The sequence below is a fragment of the Lutjanus erythropterus genome, chromosome 24, assembly GCF_056507025.1.
Source record: "Lutjanus erythropterus isolate fLutEry1 chromosome 24, fLutEry1.hap2, whole genome shotgun sequence".
Lineage (NCBI taxonomy): Eukaryota > Metazoa > Chordata > Actinopteri > Lutjaniformes > Lutjanidae > Lutjanus > Lutjanus erythropterus.
The window spans coordinates 15,111,080-15,127,738 of NC_139340.1; the positions used below are offsets into that span (position 1 = coordinate 15,111,080).

At 41.6% G+C, this 16,659-nt stretch overlaps 1 protein-coding gene across 1 annotated transcript in view; it reads left to right on the forward strand.

Annotated features, from left to right (window-relative positions):
• LOC146304833 (lysine-specific demethylase 6A-like) overlaps positions 1 to 16,659 on the forward strand; it is a 37,043-nt gene that overhangs the window by 5,980 nt on the left and 14,404 nt on the right. The window contains exons 3-13 of the mRNA XM_084713752.1: positions 3,730 to 3,838; positions 4,740 to 4,789; positions 5,601 to 5,659; positions 7,704 to 7,824; positions 8,226 to 8,280; positions 9,266 to 9,300; positions 10,999 to 11,092; positions 11,312 to 11,438; positions 11,539 to 11,637; positions 11,902 to 12,121; positions 14,164 to 14,301. Coding sequence (XP_084569878.1) covers positions 3,730 to 3,838; positions 4,740 to 4,789; positions 5,601 to 5,659; positions 7,704 to 7,824; positions 8,226 to 8,280; positions 9,266 to 9,300; positions 10,999 to 11,092; positions 11,312 to 11,438; positions 11,539 to 11,637; positions 11,902 to 12,121; positions 14,164 to 14,301 — 1,107 coding nt within the window. The remainder of the gene's footprint in view (positions 1 to 3,729; positions 3,839 to 4,739; positions 4,790 to 5,600; positions 5,660 to 7,703; positions 7,825 to 8,225; positions 8,281 to 9,265; positions 9,301 to 10,998; positions 11,093 to 11,311; positions 11,439 to 11,538; positions 11,638 to 11,901; positions 12,122 to 14,163; positions 14,302 to 16,659) is intronic.

Sequence of the window (16,659 nt, forward strand, 5' to 3'; positions counted from 1 at the left end):
CGCTTAATTGAATCATATTTTGGGGTATGAATTCTCCACAGTGTTAATTGGAACAATGCGATGGAAATATTTTCTCATGCAGCAGCAGATCTCACTGGTGAACTGTTGTCATGTGCATTTGTGTCTACATGCAGTTAGTGTTCACCACTCACTGTAGAGGCAGACAGTCGGTGGGGACACCAAGTCTGGTCTGCATGTTGCAGACTTTAATCTGAGAATAATGAGCAAGTCGGTTGCAAAGTCCTTCACTGGTGCCAAGAAGCAGTTAAACTACGGGTGAAACTGGGGTGGGAAATTAACACCAGCCACCAGCCAAATGCTGGTAAAATACAAAATCGCTGGTAGATTTCAGATACGAAATGAGGATTTGCCATCGGGTCCCTGGTGAATTCGAACATTCATCTGTCAGCGGCTGTTTTAAAAGGTTGATTTCCCACCATGGTGAAACCCACTGGGAATCCAGTACCAGCTGGACTGTCACTGTTTCCCTCCTTGTCTGTGCCGTCAGTCATCCGTACTGGCCGTCCCCCAGCACAACATCTGCACCAACTCATGACCTCTGTCTCTGTTGAGCTGGCGGTTTGCATGTTATGAGAGGTTTTATAGTGTAACCAGTTTAAATGTCACAGTGCTGTTGGATCAGATTCAAATGCACATATACTTAAATATTTAATTGATGCACTAATATGTTTAAGGTGATAGTATTAATTTTAAAGTGTCTGTCATGTGGTTGCCTCTTGCTGTCACTGATAGTTACAGAGACGACGTGCTGACCACAAGAAATCAGATTGTTGAGCTCAGTCTGCTTGTGTTTTGTCTAGATTACTGATAGTGAAGAAAACATTAAGGTGGTTTATCATTTTGTTTTTAAAGTCATGATATTACGATATGAAAATGTTTATCGCTTAGCCATCTTGTTTTCTCACTCCTCCTCCCACGCAGTGTTAATTTTGTCGACTTGTAATTTTCATCATAGTTTTTGCAAATAACGATTTTTCACTGATGAAAATGAGACGATAACTAAATAAAAAATTAATCCTTTGTATGACTGATATATAAATAAATCTAAAGCTACATGCACTGTAGATTTAAGCAACTTAAATTTTATATTGAATCAAGTAACTCTAGACTGAACTGAAGTAATTTAGATGACCAAAATAAGGCTAAAACTAAAACAAAATCTGGTGTCAAAATAAACTGTACACTAATATGTGAACCATTTGCCACTGACAATGTGTGGATGTGTTTTGCATTTAGTTTAAAATTACAACCTGATGTTATGCAATAATGAAGAGGATCGCTGTTACTTCTGAGTAGAATTTATAAATCTTCCTGTCTGAAGAGGAAAAGATTGTCTTTGCTCTGAGATCCCAGAGACAAAGCCACATTTCCACAGTGTAAACATGCTTCAGCAACATTGTAGCACATCTGTCCTCAGCCACTCCATCACTTTCTGCCATGTTATGTGTTTCTGATGCATGTTGTCTTCGCAAAAGTTTTACTTTTCAGTCTCCTGATAACAAAATAAATGTGTCCGATTATGTAAGCGCTTCTTGGCAACGGCAACACCACCCACCGAGGGCAAATAGCGGGTCCTCTGTGAGTTTCGGAGGTTAAAGGTGACGAATAGGGCTTAAATTTCAAATAAAAAGATCTCCATAAAAACTGACATCAAATCCGATCCACTTCTGTAAGAACTTGGAAGTCATTTCTCAGTTTTCACTCGCTCATGCAGCTGCCTCTCTTTGGCTTTGAATAGCTGAACAGCTCTTAGCGTCAGGGACCAGCTGAACCATCTCTGATGTGATCTCACTGTGGCACCGGAGAAATTTCAGTGACACAGTCGGTCATTCTCAGGTTTGTTTGCCTCGGTGTGAAATTGACATGGATAAAATGCGCTTCATTTCTTTTTACAACTTGGACTACTTTTCTAAGGAAAAAAAAACCTCCACCAGAATAACCAAATAAGAAACTGTATTCAGGTCGATCCAGGCATATTTTAATGGATCTGTATTAGTTAAAATAAATCACATTGAATGCTGATCCTGTCTTTATTGTGCTCCACTGTGTCTGTCCGCCTCATGCTGCTCGTGTTGCTGCTCTCCTTAATGACAGCTGGGCTCTACACTGCCAGCGTTCGACTGCAGAGAAATTTAGAGTGTGAAATTTTATTTGGTTGCACTAGTGATTGATTGTTCTGTCAATGGGGTTTGACAAAATATACAGATTTGTGGACCTTCAATTGTAATAATTATGCTATCTGCTCACTCTTATTAGCAAACAGCGGTTTACAAAACATCAGCTAGCGGCTTCTCATTTATAGCTGGCGCCAACTGTCGCTTTCACCAATTCAAATGATAAACGTAGCTGCTGGCAGGTCGTGTGTCCGCGCTCACCAATTAATGTGAACTTAGGGGAGGAAGTTGATGGGAGACCAAAATAAAACTTGGCTGCTCGGGATATGTGTGCTCTCAGCAGTCTGTCTGTATTCTGCCAAAGATTGTTTATGAGGGAAAAGAAGCATCACTCTAACCGTTTCTGTAGTCCCAACAGCTTCAACAGAGTGATACATCTCCCTAGTGGGGTTGGATCGATGGACGGCGCCTTCACCCTCTGAATTTGTAGTTTTCAAGGTGTTTTTAACGCGTGGGAAAGAAAATAGAAAAGCGCTGTTGCTGCTGGTTGTTGCACTAATGTCACGTCTCCATGTTCCTGTTTATTGTTTCCTTAATAAAACTGACCCATCAGGCGAACCCAAGACGGTCTGTGGTTCTTTTCTGGGGGACGGAGCGCGCAGCTGTGATTGTGGAAGTTAGGAACTGAATGAGGAGATGTAGCGCTGGTAGCAAGAAATCCAGTGAACCAGAGAAAAAAAAAACATTAGTTCCAGATTGTTTCACAGACGTTATGTTCCCAACCCCACTTTACTATTCATCCAACCTTACTCTCTCAGATACCATTTAAACTTGCGTACATCTCATATTAAAGGCCAGGTACATTATTTCTTATTTTATGAGTTTTTTTATATCATTCTGCAGCTTGCCAGTAGTCTTACGTTTAAGGTTGATTTAAATTGGTCTAAATATTGGACTGGACTTTGCATCTGCTGATATCAGCTGTTAAACAACCCCAATTGGGAACAGGATCGAAAAAACGCACTTGGAACATCCATATATTAAATTCAACCCTTCTGACTTGTATCTGCTTTTTATTTTTCTGCATAAGACAAAAAAGTCCCCATGTGCTGTTTTTTTTAATAGTCTGAATTGGTCAAACTCACAGGGCAAATTTCCCCCAGAAGGATTAATGACGAAGCTGTATTCCTAATTTAACTTTGACTGTGTCAGTAGTGATAAATGGTGCTCCGTGGCTGCACTAGGACTGTCAGAAAATGTGGAAAGTGAGTGCGGTATGGGCCTTTAACTCTATAGATCTTGTGGTGTGAATCCAGCTCTGTATTTCTTTTTATCGGGGCAGAAAGATCTGTAATGGAAATCCCAAAAAAGCCTTAAGCACACGTCCTTATCTACAGCAAACTTTCAGTAACTTAGTCTGGGGCTGATATTTATCTGCTGAAAAGAATGTGAGGCGACTTGGCCAGAATTAGGGAGCTGACGTCAGCCACGCTGTGACTTTGAAAAGTTCTGTGTGACATTACTCTCTCCCCCCAGTGTTGCTCTCCTCTGCATACTACGGCAATGCACCAATTAGTTTTTGTTTTCTCCGCAGGCTGTTCGCTGCTACGATTCGCTCATCCTTAAGGCCGAGGGCAAAGTGGAGCCGGAGTTATTCTGCCAGCTCGGCCACTTCAACCTCCTCCTGGAGGATTACCCGAAAGGTGAGTAACCTCTCCTCCTCATCCGCACTAAAGTGGATGGAGAACTGGGACAAACAGTATTTTGAGGGGGTTTTGATTTTTACTCTTCAATTAAGCTGAGAAAAGGTTTTTTATAAGCTCCAACTCTTGTCTATTAAATCTTGTAACAGGCCAGCCTCCTAGTGATTTATTTTTTTGAAAATATATTTAATGAACTTAACAGAAAACAGGAGTTTACAGCCAACTGACGGACTTGGTGTCACATACAGGGCGACTTTTGACTGGGTGGCCCAAGTGGGGGACCGATTAATTCGTTTATTAAATTGGAAGAAATAATAATTTCATGCATTATTCAATTATTAAATAGAACTAAGAGTCATGTCACCTCCATCAGAATAGATGTGGACAACTTTAAAGGGCCAATATTTTCATAAAAAATATATTTTTGGTCATAATAGCACATTTTTACACCTATGTTATCAATAGGTATTGTTAGTTCTAGATTTTGAAGGGTTTTAACACATTTTTTAAAATTCTTTTTAAGAATGTTCACCAAAAATTCATGTGTTTCCTCACTGCTTTTTGTTCAGAGACGTCAGGTCAATTTGTTCTGTTTAATCTTCATCTTGTGTTTGAAAAACATTTAAATTAACATAATTTTGAGGATCTTCCATCGACTTAGAGTTTATTTCTGAGCACGTAGACCTAACTCTTAGCTAAATAATTATCCTCACCCTCAACTTAACCTTTAATCCTTTCCATATTTGCAGATTTTCTTCCAACTTTAAGGCATTTGTGCAGCTAGTATTTACAGTTGGCTCCGCTCCAGCTGGATATAAATGCTGACTGCTCACGTTCTCTTCCTCTGTGGTGTTGTGATGACATAGATAAACTCTCCGCTCCCCTCTCCTTTTCATTACAGCATTATCGGCATACCAGAGGTACTACAGTTTACAGTCAGACTACTGGAAGGTGAGACACACAAACACACAAACACACACACACACACACACACACACACACACACACACACGTGCCTACACGTCTTTCTCTCCCACGCATTCACTCGCTAACACACAGGAAGCGTGCATAGCCTCAATCGGTGTGAGATGCGGTTTCAGGTTTCGTGTCGGAGTCATTTTGAGTGTCTCTCCTGTGAAGTTGACACTCTGCGGTGAGATTGATTGCTGGTTATTGGTTTCCCTGATTACTGAACTGTGCCCAAGTAGCTGCAAGGTTATGCAAATATGTGAGGCTTTTGTTTACGAGAACACACACGCTGTCGGAGACGTTTGATTCCACCGTGAACTGGGTTCCTATAGTTAGTTTTATTAGGAATGTTAAAACTTCAATTCTGTTGTTGTTTAAGCAGCCATCTGTGTTTTTTAGTGCACATGTTCTTTATGGGAGTGCACTCCTGGGCTGCACAATTAGTATTATCGAAATTGCAATATGGCCAAGTGCAATATCCAGATTGAATGATTACTGTACTGCAGTGCTGCAGAGAAGCCCTGGCTCAAAAATCTTCTGTAAGATGTAAGAAAGCTTGTTTGTAAGTTACAGAGCCCAACAAATGTTACATCGTCATGATTTTAGAAGTATTTTTTTCAGTGAAAATTAAAATTATGATGCAAAAATGATCATTCCTACATTGCATATCACAATCACAGTTTTAGTCAGAGTAATCTCAGCATGACTTAAATGACCGATCGTGTTTCCCTAGTGCACTTATAAAGTTTTTTTTTTGTCTTAATGACTATGCACCTCTGTCCATCCTACCCAGAATGCTGCCTTTCTGTATGGCCTGGGAATGGTCTACTTCCACTATAATGCCTTTCAGTGGTGAGTACTTCATTTCATTTGTGTAAAAACAATAGAGTCGGTTGTAATTAAGGGAGGGGTTGTTGTTTCCTCTGAGAGCATTGTGATTCTCTCCTGAACAATTTCACATTAATGTGATACAATACTGCATGATAATTATGTTATTATGACCTCAATAATTTTTGCTGACCTCTTTTATATATAATATATTGCCCATTGTGTTTACATGCATGTTTGTTTTCATAAGAATGTCACCAACCCCTTTATTATAATTAGAATATAAGGATGATGAACTTTTTAAACACATATAAAATGATGCACACAAGAATGCAAGAATAAAAACAAAGAATTTAACAAGAATAAAAAAAAGAGTGAAAAATTCCAGGACTTCAACAGAGAGCTGTCATTGTAATAGAGTGTGTTAATGAAGGTAAGTGAAAGGTGAAAACAGCACAAGAATTGGATTACTTGGGATAATATAAGATAAACTAAGAAGCCAAATGAACAGAAAAAGAACAATGCTGAGACACATAGCTGTCATTTCTGGTCGCGCCGCTTCTGCCCCCTCGTCTCGTCGTCTGCTCGTCTGTGTTGGAGTTTCACCTCGGGTGGGGCTCAGGCAGCTGCTAAACACAAACGCACACACACACGCCCAGCGACAGCGAATGAGGTGAAGTAAGGATAACGTGTTACTTGAGGCTAATAGGTGTTTTCCCAGATGACTGCGTATTCCTGCCAGAACATATGGAAGAATAAATCCAGATGTACTTGGTTTCAAAGCTGCACCCCACATCTCCGGTGTAAGAACATTTTTGGGGTTGAGCCAAATCAGTGTAGAGCTCATTAACATGAACAAAGCTGTATTCAGACTTTTTTTTAAATAAGTGGCAACGAAAAGTGTCAATACAATTAACCTATCGTCTGTGACAAAAGCCCAAGAGTCCTTAGATATTGTTTAAGTTGTATGGGTTTATTTTATTTATGCATTTTTAAAACATCTTTTTATTTCCAGTGAGTGTAGGAGGAGATGTAGCTGCAGCGGGTGGCCGGTTAGCTTAGCTTAGCATAGAGACTGGAAACAGCTGCCCTGGCTCTGAGGGGTAACAAATTTTTCCGAGGGGTGGTGTGATTAATTATGTGCCAGACTATTTCTTGGATGGTATAAATGACTTCCTGGTGTCTCCATGGGTTGCCTACCAAGAAAAAGGAAAACCACATCATTAAATTTTTTGCACCCCCCTGATCCTGTTTGTAATGCAGCTGAACGCACTTGAAACCATGCACCGCTGAATCGACCAATAGCAATGCGGGTCCGTTCAAGACAGGAGCGGAGCGGCTGTGAATATGAGACCAGGATTACGCAGCCCGGTCGTCGTCTGTTTATGTTTATCTGTTTGTTGTTACCAGCTGAAATAAATGTTTGCGAGTGAAGCTGTCCTGTGTTGTTTCCATGGCGACGGCACGACCAGAGAGAGGACTCAGTTCTGTGTGAATTTACCAAAAAGAATCAGGCAGCTTAAACCTCTGGATAGATGAAGAGGAGTCACGACGTCACCATCAGCAAATGCATCTGTTGTTCTCGGTGGCTGCAGGCAAAACTAGAGTCAAATTCTTAAAGAAGCAAATCCAGGATTTTTTAAAAAAGCCAAGGACATCCCATCCCATGTGCCCGCTACGTTTCTTACAGCAAGAGCACCTCGACGTCTCAGCCACCACAAAAATATAAGAAAATAAGGCTCATATTGGTTTTCTGCTGCCACTTGATTGTGAAACAAACACAGCAAAACAAGTTTCTAACAGATGTAGTTCTTCTTCAGTTAGTGTGAAGGAACATCTTTAGTATTCAGTTCAGTGTAGCAGCACACATCTAGCGTGACTTGACTGAGCACCAACAGAATGTGCTGCATCTTAGCTTGTATTACAAATGACCTGCTCCAACAATCCTCTGTTATCGTATTTCTTTTTTTTTTATATATGTTTTTATTCCGTCTGTCTATTTTTAATGCCGCCCTCCCCTCCTCCTCCTCCTCCTCCTCCTCACCATCTCCTCCGCTCGTCTCCTCAGGGCGATCAAAGCATTCCAGGAGGTGCTGTACATTGACCCGGGGTTCTCCCGGGCAAAGGAGATCCACCTCCGCCTGGGTCTCATGTTCAAGGTCAACACAGACTATGAGTCAAGCCTAAAGGTAGGCCCAGCCCAAATCTTTGATACCCATTCCAGGTTTATAGTCAGATTTTTTTGGTTTTAGTTAATCCCGTTTCCTTTTTATGCTTCTTGACTTACAGTTCTTGCATTTTGTTATTTTCTACAAAATTTATAACACAAACTCAAATGGAAAACTTTGTTCAAACGCCTTTGACCTTATGTTTAGTTAAAATAGACCTCTTCAATGTTATCTTAAAGGAGAAATATCTTATATTTGCTGTACTAAATCATATTTTATCAGAGATTAAGGAGATGTGCTAAGTTGAATGCATCAGGATGAGCTTAACAGAAGCAGTATTGTGCTTGGTGGTTTGCTGTGGAAATTGATTATCCTGTGTATGCTCTTACTCTCTTTTTTTTTTTACCCATGTTCTCTCACAGCATTTTCAGCTGGCTTTGATTGACTCCAACCCCTGCACTTTGTCCAAAGCTGAAAGTAAGCACCATTCTTATTGATTTAACATGTTAAAGTAGTTATTTACTTACTAATTAAAGACTTGCATTCAATTAATATGTATAATACATGATTTCTGGGTTGTTGTCTGCAACTTAGATTTTTAATAATAGATGATTTGATGAAACATTTTATCTGAAGCAATTTGGAATTATGCCCTACAAATAATAGACATAATGTATTTTTTTTTTTACTGATTTGAGGCTTTTTTTGAGAATTGCTTTCATTAAAATGTATGTATTCATTTTTAGAAGCATTACACATTGCATTAGATATATTACTGTGGTATAAATATCCAAACAAGAGCCATTCTCAGACTGCAGCACTCACAACAATGGAACCTGTAATGGGAAAGTGGAACAGCAGGGGAACTCGAGCATCTTATTGTGTTGGAGTGTTAGATTATGTTGAGCTGCCAGGGGTTCAGTCTGGGTAGAGCGCCGACATTATTTGATATGCCGCTGCCATCTCATCTCCACCCGCCCCGGTACCTGTTACCTTGGCGACAGCAATATCCTTTTTTTTTTTTCTGCCCAGCCCGCCTCGCTGTTTGCCTTTGCCTCATTGTGTCCCCCCTTCATTCCCGTTCTCACTCACACACACACACACAGCAAGGGCAGCCCCCGTCTTTCTTCCCCTCTCTCTCCTCTCCCTCCCTCCTCCCTCCCTCTTTCTCTCTCCCTCCATCTGCTGAGAGTCACTCAGGCAGCTTAGATCAGACACTGCAGCGCTCCAGACAAAGGAAGGTGCCGCCAGGAGCACAGCTACCTATCTGGTCTGTTACACTTAATGTAGACGCTGGGCAACCTTGGGTTTCTGACACCTATTTATAGACAATGCAGCACTACTTTTTACAGACTTGAAAAGACTATGAGGAGGACTAACTCTCAAAGGGGGTGGGAAACCTTTCTTAATTCTTAAATAACCTCTACTTAACATGTTTTCCTCTTCTTCTCTCCTTTTACAGTTCAGTTCCACATTGCTCATTTGTATGAGATTCAGGTAAGTGCTCGCTCTTTTTGTTTGGCTTCAGTTATGTTTGCTGCCAAGGACACAAGACGTTTGTTTGCTTTCTGTCATTTTGTAATTGTTAGAATTATGTGCTGCATGCTGATTGGACGTCCAATGTTAAGCCACAGCCGCCAAAGTGAGATCACGGAGCGTCTGAACGCAGGGGATAGCCCTATTTTTGTTGTATTTTTTGAACCAGGTGCTGACAAAATTGAGGAGGGAGCAGGGTGCGTGAGTGGGTGGCACGCGGGAGGGGATAGGAGATTACTCTGAGCCGATCGACGGGGTTGCCACGGAAACAAGAAAGTCTGTCTTCCCCCCCTCTTTTGTATGCTGGTGGTCTCTCTTTCTCTCTTCACGTCGGTTTCAGTGGAGAAGTACAGTAGCTCTCAGTAGCCTGCTCTGGGAGTAGCGGTAGCGCTTCACGACTAATGTTTTTTTTTTTTTTTTGTGCTGTGTCAGAACACAACGCTGCAGTGGAAGTCTCGGGCTCAGGCTGCCTGCTGCCATCGAGCAGCAAGGCTCTGGATGCAAAAGTGTGACTGAATTTTGAGCACTTGGGAGGGTTATGAAGATTATTACAGGGTTTCTGCAGGTCCTTTGAAAAGTCTAAAATCTGAGTTTTAGGCTGTAAAATGTCTCAAAATTATTTTAATACTGGATTATGAAGTTAATATTAGTTTTATTAAGTTGCATTAACTTTAGTCTCACTTTTAAGTGTGTTTTTTGGGAACAATTTGTATTGACTCTGCTCCAACACCACCTTAGAACCAATTACCCAGGGCTGTGACAGTATAGATTTTTTCTTATCGGGGTGACAAAGCAAAATACGCCAGCAGGATGGTCGTTTCCTGTGACTGTCTTTTAATAAGACTTTAATGAAGTATATTGTGTGTAAGTGAGTAAAAGCAAGCAGTAGACGAAGAGTGATGGTGATGCCCATAGCGGAGCAGAATGCTGTCGATGTGGCAGTAAATGTACAGTACAGGTTACAGTGTGTCAGTCAATAATCGCTGCAACTTCTGAAGAAAAGTCTCGTCTGTTGTTTCCCAGTTGCTGGAAAGGTGAGGGCAGTTAGCCCTAAAGTAAACTGAGCAGGAAAGGCTAATGTTAAGCTAATGCTAACCCTAGTGTTGTACCTTTACAACGTCCACTCACCCGATCGTACTTCCTTTCAGAAGCTTTGTAATCCAGCCCTGAACTGCAGCAGTAATGCCCTACAATAACCACTAATGCAACCAGGTCAGAATTTATGGGCTAGAGAAGTGCCTCCTCAACAAAAATAAAAAAACCCTACTTCTAGAAGTAATAACTTAAAATTGTTTCTGTCATCGTTGCTTTTATCTAATATGTGTAAGTGCAAGTTCAGAGCGATCTGGCTCAAGAACAGGTCTGAAATTGTATTTATAATAGTCTTAAATGTTCTGAAGAGGTCTTCAGTTTAGCTTTTTGAACTCTGCAGAGGCCCTGTATTATTGTGGCATTTCTGTTTTGTGATGCTGCACATTGGAGAAATGGGAAGACAGCCAAAACAAAAGGGATGACTTGGTCAAACGTATGCTGTGAACAGCAACACTCTTTTTAATTTGTTCTTTGCTCTCTCCTCTCACCATCCTCTTATTATCCTCTCCACGGTACACATCCTCTCCCCCTTTTATCCCTCACTGCCCCTCCTGTCCTCATATCCAGAAGAGATACCGGGCTGCCAAGGAGGCCTACGAGAGCCTCCTGCAGACGGAGGATCTTCCTGCACAGGTGAAGGCCACTACCCTGCAGCAGCTAGGTAAGACTGTGAACACAACTGAGTCTGGTCAGGTTTTGTATGACAGATGTTTGGGTGGAGAAAAAGGGAATCGGGCCTCAAGCAATCTTGTCTTCTGTCTAAACAAAGATCAGTCGTCTATGATTTTTAGAGTTTAGAGTTATTATATATAATTGCTGCTACATGTCATATTGGTGTTGGTCTTTGCCTGAGAGATAATCGAATGTGATGTTATTCCAGGCTGGATGCATCACACAGTGGAACAGCTCGGGGACAGAGCCAGCAGGGACAGCTATGCCATCCAGTGTCTGCAGAAATCTCTGGAGGCCGACCCCAACTCTGGACAGTCCTGGTACTTCCTTGGCAGGTACGTTCGACATAACACATGCACAAGATCAGGACACGATGCAATTAATTTATGTCAGTAATCTGAAAGTATTTTAATATATTTTACTCTTCTCCTGCAGGTGCTACTCTAGTATTGGGAAGGTCCAGGACGCCTTCATCTCCTATCGGCAATCCATAGACAAATCAGAGGCCAGTGCAGATACCTGGTGCTCTATAGGGTAAGAGAACATTTGTTCAGGGAAGACTGCAGCTACATTCACCTTTAGGCTTCTGATTGGACATTTTGGAGTGACCTACATCCTTAACTTTTTTCTCAATTATTTTGCAAATCTTTCCATCCATTCTACCTTCAATCTCCAAATGTATCTACTAACTGAACCCCTGTTCATCTCTCCTCTCTATCCTCATTTCCTCCTCATTTTCACACTCACTCTCTCACTTCTGTGCTCACAACCCTTCACCCCTTTCTGCCCCCTCCTCAGGGTGTTGTACCAGCAGCAGAACCAGCCCATGGACGCTCTGCAGGCGTACATCTGCGCTGTGCAGCTGGACCACAGCCACGCCGCTGCCTGGATGGACCTGGGCACGCTGTACGAGTCCTGCAACCAGCCGCACGACGCCATCAAGTGCTACATCAACGCCACACGCAGCAAGGGCTGCACCAACACCACCGCGCTAGCCCACCGCATCAAATGCCTGCAGGTGGGTGGAGACAGGAGTTTAGAGGAGGCTGTTTGGATGCAGCTTCAGTTTGATCGTCCTGTTAATGAAGGAAATGTAACATTACACAAAAGTTTAAAGGCTTCCAACAGGTGTGGTGCACCTGCAAAATTAAAGACATTTAGCTGCATCACAGCTGTCCTGTAATATACTGGTGACACTTTATTTGAAGGGGTGTTCATAAATCTGACATGACACCATCATATCCACGCCATGACACCTGACTTTGTGAATGTTTCTGACTGTTTGCCATTTTTGACTTTATGTTATTTTTAATGTAAAGTTGGCGTAGTTCTTGTCATGACCACTTAACATTATCTAAGACAACAGTGTGTTTGTTATGACAACTTGACATTAGCCAATATGAAAATGCCTTTGCTATGGTTGCTTGACATTAATCAATACAGCATAACCTGTGCTATGGCATGTTAATGACAGATTGTTAAACAGTGTTGCATTAAAATGACATAACTGACCGAAAGACAACAGTCATACAGACTCCTTCATGTTCATGACAGATGTTCTATCATTGTTATGAGGGTGCCATGTCAGTCTTATGCACACCCCTTCAAATTAAATGTTAACAATATTTTTAATAGTGTTCTGTTGTGTTTTATTAAAGAAAAAAAAAGTCAAGAAGAACATTGGTGGTTCTGAACGCTGCCCTGCTTGAAACGCTGACTGACACACGCTGTGAGATCATTAATTGAAGCTGCTGGCTGCTAATTTATATATTTTGTGCACTCGGCGGGTCGCTCCTTCACAATGCTGTTGACTCCCAGCGTTTTGATTGGCCACATTCGAGGGCTGGCATACCCGCTCAAAAAAAAACAAAACAAAAAAATGTTTCCAAAAATTTCAGGGTTCATTAAACCGATTCACGTCGGGGGGGGACAAAAAAATGCTCGGATCATGCTGCTCTGGGGTTCACTTTGAATCAGTCTCGCCAAAATCTGTTTTGATGCATCTCACGTGTACTGTGGGCAGAGGACATGCAGTGAGTGCCACAAAATGTAGACAGCGTAGCAACATTAACAAAACTCTAACATCCACCAATGATAATAATAAGAATTTTCCTGATGTCCGACATCAGGAAAATTCCCTTACACTCGTTGAGGGAGCAGAGGGTGGGGTTTCTCACGGTTTCCTCTGTACTTCCATCATCGCCCTCTCCTGCCTTTTGCTGTTCTTTGTTGGCATCCCTGTGTGGCCACAACTGTCTTGAATAAGTCTATAGCTTATTCCACAGGGATGCGATGAGAGCGTCCTATTAGGCACAAAAGAAACGTCCAAGCACAGAGAAATTTATTTCCAGAGTCCGGAACAGAATGAATTCCTTCCATTCTTTCAAGACCTTCACTCATGCCCGCCTGATAGGTTGCTGGTCTTCATTGGAACCTTTTTTCAGCTTAAATATTTTGCTGAGCAGCTTGATAAAAGGGAAAGAGGAAAAATAAATATGGCAGCGCCGTCGAGGAGTAATTTATTTTCCTTTATTTCAATGATTGTTTGTCGGCTTTATGCTGAAGCTAACACTAGCCGGCTCAAAGTCACCCTTCCATAGGTTTAACACCCGGGGTTCTAACAATCCCCATATCTCATGTGTTAATTTATTCATCTATATTTTTGTCCAAGCAGTGTCATTTTTCCTTTACATATGCATGAAGGAATGTTACATTTCCACCAGTTCTGTTAGCATAAATTCATGGCATTAAGACAAGCTCAGTGTCTTGTTTTAATGGAATTGTGACTGTGTTTGGGATTACTGTTGCCGAATGTCATTCAAATACCTCCTTGTGTGGTTGATGCTGTACATGACGTAGCTGTATTAGCCAGCCAAGACACAAGTTTGCATATCAGTTTCCAACCTAGCTTCACTTGTGTTATAACTTCTTCCTATTTACCATTGCTGATCATTTCCTTGTTTTGAGGTCATCGTTTTTTTTTTCTCAACAACAACAACAACAAAAGCCTTGTGTTTTATTATTTTTTTTGTTTTTTCACGTCGTTTTCCATTCCCCTAGGCTCAGTTGAGTAACCCCCAGCTCAGTAGCCTACAGGGTAAAAGTAAAATGCTCCCTCTTATTGAGGAGGCATGGAGTCTGCCAATCCCAGCTGAGCTAACCTCCAGGCAGGGAGGCCTGAGCAGTGCACCACAGCAGGTGAGAGACCAGATAGAGCAACTTACACCTCCCGCCTCCCTCCATCCCCTTCCTTCCCTTTGACTGAATGCACACTCAGACACATAGGCACTCAAACACAGAATATACAGACCCCAATTCCAAAAAAGTTGGGTGTGTAAACGACAAATAAAAATGGAATGCAATGATTCATAAATCCTGTACAGTATAAAGACAAGATATTTAATGTTTAAACTGATAAACTCTGTTTTTTGTAAACATGCACTCATTCTTAACAGCAGCACTGCATTAAAAACACATGATTGTGTGAAGGATACTACATTGGCTTGGGAATACTTCAGAAAACCGTTGTCGGTCCACGCAGTTTGTTGCTGCAAGTGAATTCTTAGTTGATTAGGTAGGACTCAACGATGCAGCCGTATGTCAGTGTCGCAGACTTCTCTGGGCTCGAGCTCATCTGAGATGGACTGATGCAAAGTGGAAAAATGTGCTGAGGGCTGATGAGTCCACATTCCAGATTGTTTTGTTTTTGGAAATCATGGACGGCGTGTCCTTCAGGCGAAAAAAGAGAAGGAACATCGAGATTGTCACCAGCGCAGAGTTCAGAAGTTAGCATCCGTGATAATATGGGGGTGTGTTAATGCACATGGCATCATGGGTAACTGTCACATCTGTGAAGGCCCCATTGATCCTGAGAGGTACATACAGGCTTTCTCAGGTGTCCCTGTTTATTTCAGTAAGACAATACCAAGACACATTCTGCATGTTTTACAACAGCGTGGCTTCGTAGTAAAAGAGTCCTGCCTGCAGTCCAGATCTGTCTCCCACAGAAAACACACATTTTGCTGCGCAAAATACGACAACAGAGACCCTGGACTGTTGAGTTACTGCAAGAATGGGAAAGAATTTCACTTTCAAAGCTTCAAAAGTTAGTTTCCCCACTTTCCTAACAGATATTAAGTGTTGTTAAAAGAAAAGATGATGCATCACAGTGTCCAAACTTCTTTGCCGTCAAATCTGAATGAGTGTGTATGTACAAAAAACACTGAAGTCAGTCAGCTTGAACATTAAATATCTTGTCAATTGAACATAGGTTGAAAATGATTTGCAGATCATTGCATTCTGTTTTCATTTGCGTTTTACACAGCGTCCCAACTGTTTTGGAACTGCGGTTTGTACACAGACAGGCCAACACATGCGCATGCACTGTTGTACACACTGATGGGTAACACTTGAGCTTAACGCCACCTTCCAGCGCTGTGTGTGTGATTGCAGATGTCTAAAGAAAAAAGCAGAAAGATGCCACTGCGCTATGAATGCTGTCATACTCAGACTGGAGACCTTGACTTTAGTTAAAGTCTCTGTAACATAAATTGAAGGATAAGTCATGCACCATGCAGCTGTAAAATGGCTGCTCTCTGGCATCTGTTTTGATCGGCAAGGGGTCCAGCCAAGTGTTACCCACTCCTGCACTCCCTTTCTTCTCCACAGCACAGTAGTACCTCGGCTTCACCCATCATGCTCAGCTCAAGTAAACCAAAAAAAAAAACCTCAATCAACAAAGCACTTGTATAGGCTTTTGTTAATTCTTTCCCATTCAATTTCTCCTTCTATTAATCCTGCTTTTAATCTATTGTGGTATTCAGGATTAAGTTAATTTACAAATCCAGTTTTAGGTGAAACCTGCACCACACCGCTGTTTGCTCTTAATCTGCTTTGCTTCAGACTGGGAGAGATTGCCTTTCTGAAGAGATTAAAGTGCTCTAATTCCAAAAAAAAAAAAAATCAAGTGGCTGTGTTTCTAATTCTCACACTCACGGATGTGATGTTTGGCCTTTTTGGCTTTTTGACCGTGCCTCCAGTGTGATCGGTGAGGTCGTGCTGCCGTAGAGTTCTACCCCAGGCTTCCCATTGGCTCTGTCCATCTTCCTCCCCCCCTTTCAGTAGTTGACCTTAGATGTCCTGCAGCTGCAGCTCACAAAGCCTCAGCAACACCCCCTAGTGTTCCATTACCACCTCAACTCACTCATTCATGACCATCATACAGTAGATGCAAGTAGTTCTGCTGTGTCCATGTTTGTGTGTGATCACTATTGTGTTATTGACTTCATAGCATTGGAATATGTTGATTAACTGGCTTTGACTTGGTGAGAGTCAATTAACTGTTATTTCAGTGTTTAAGCGTTTGGATTGGGGAGATTTTGGACGGATAGTTTTCAGTGGGTCAGATGTGACTTCATGTCCTGAAGCTGATACGTAATGATAAAGTGAACACAGTGCATAAGAAAAAAATATTTAATCAAGCTTTCTTTTTTGTCTGCCCACCTTTCATGCGACATTTTAAATGGAAACTATTGACTTGAAATACGACAAAATTAG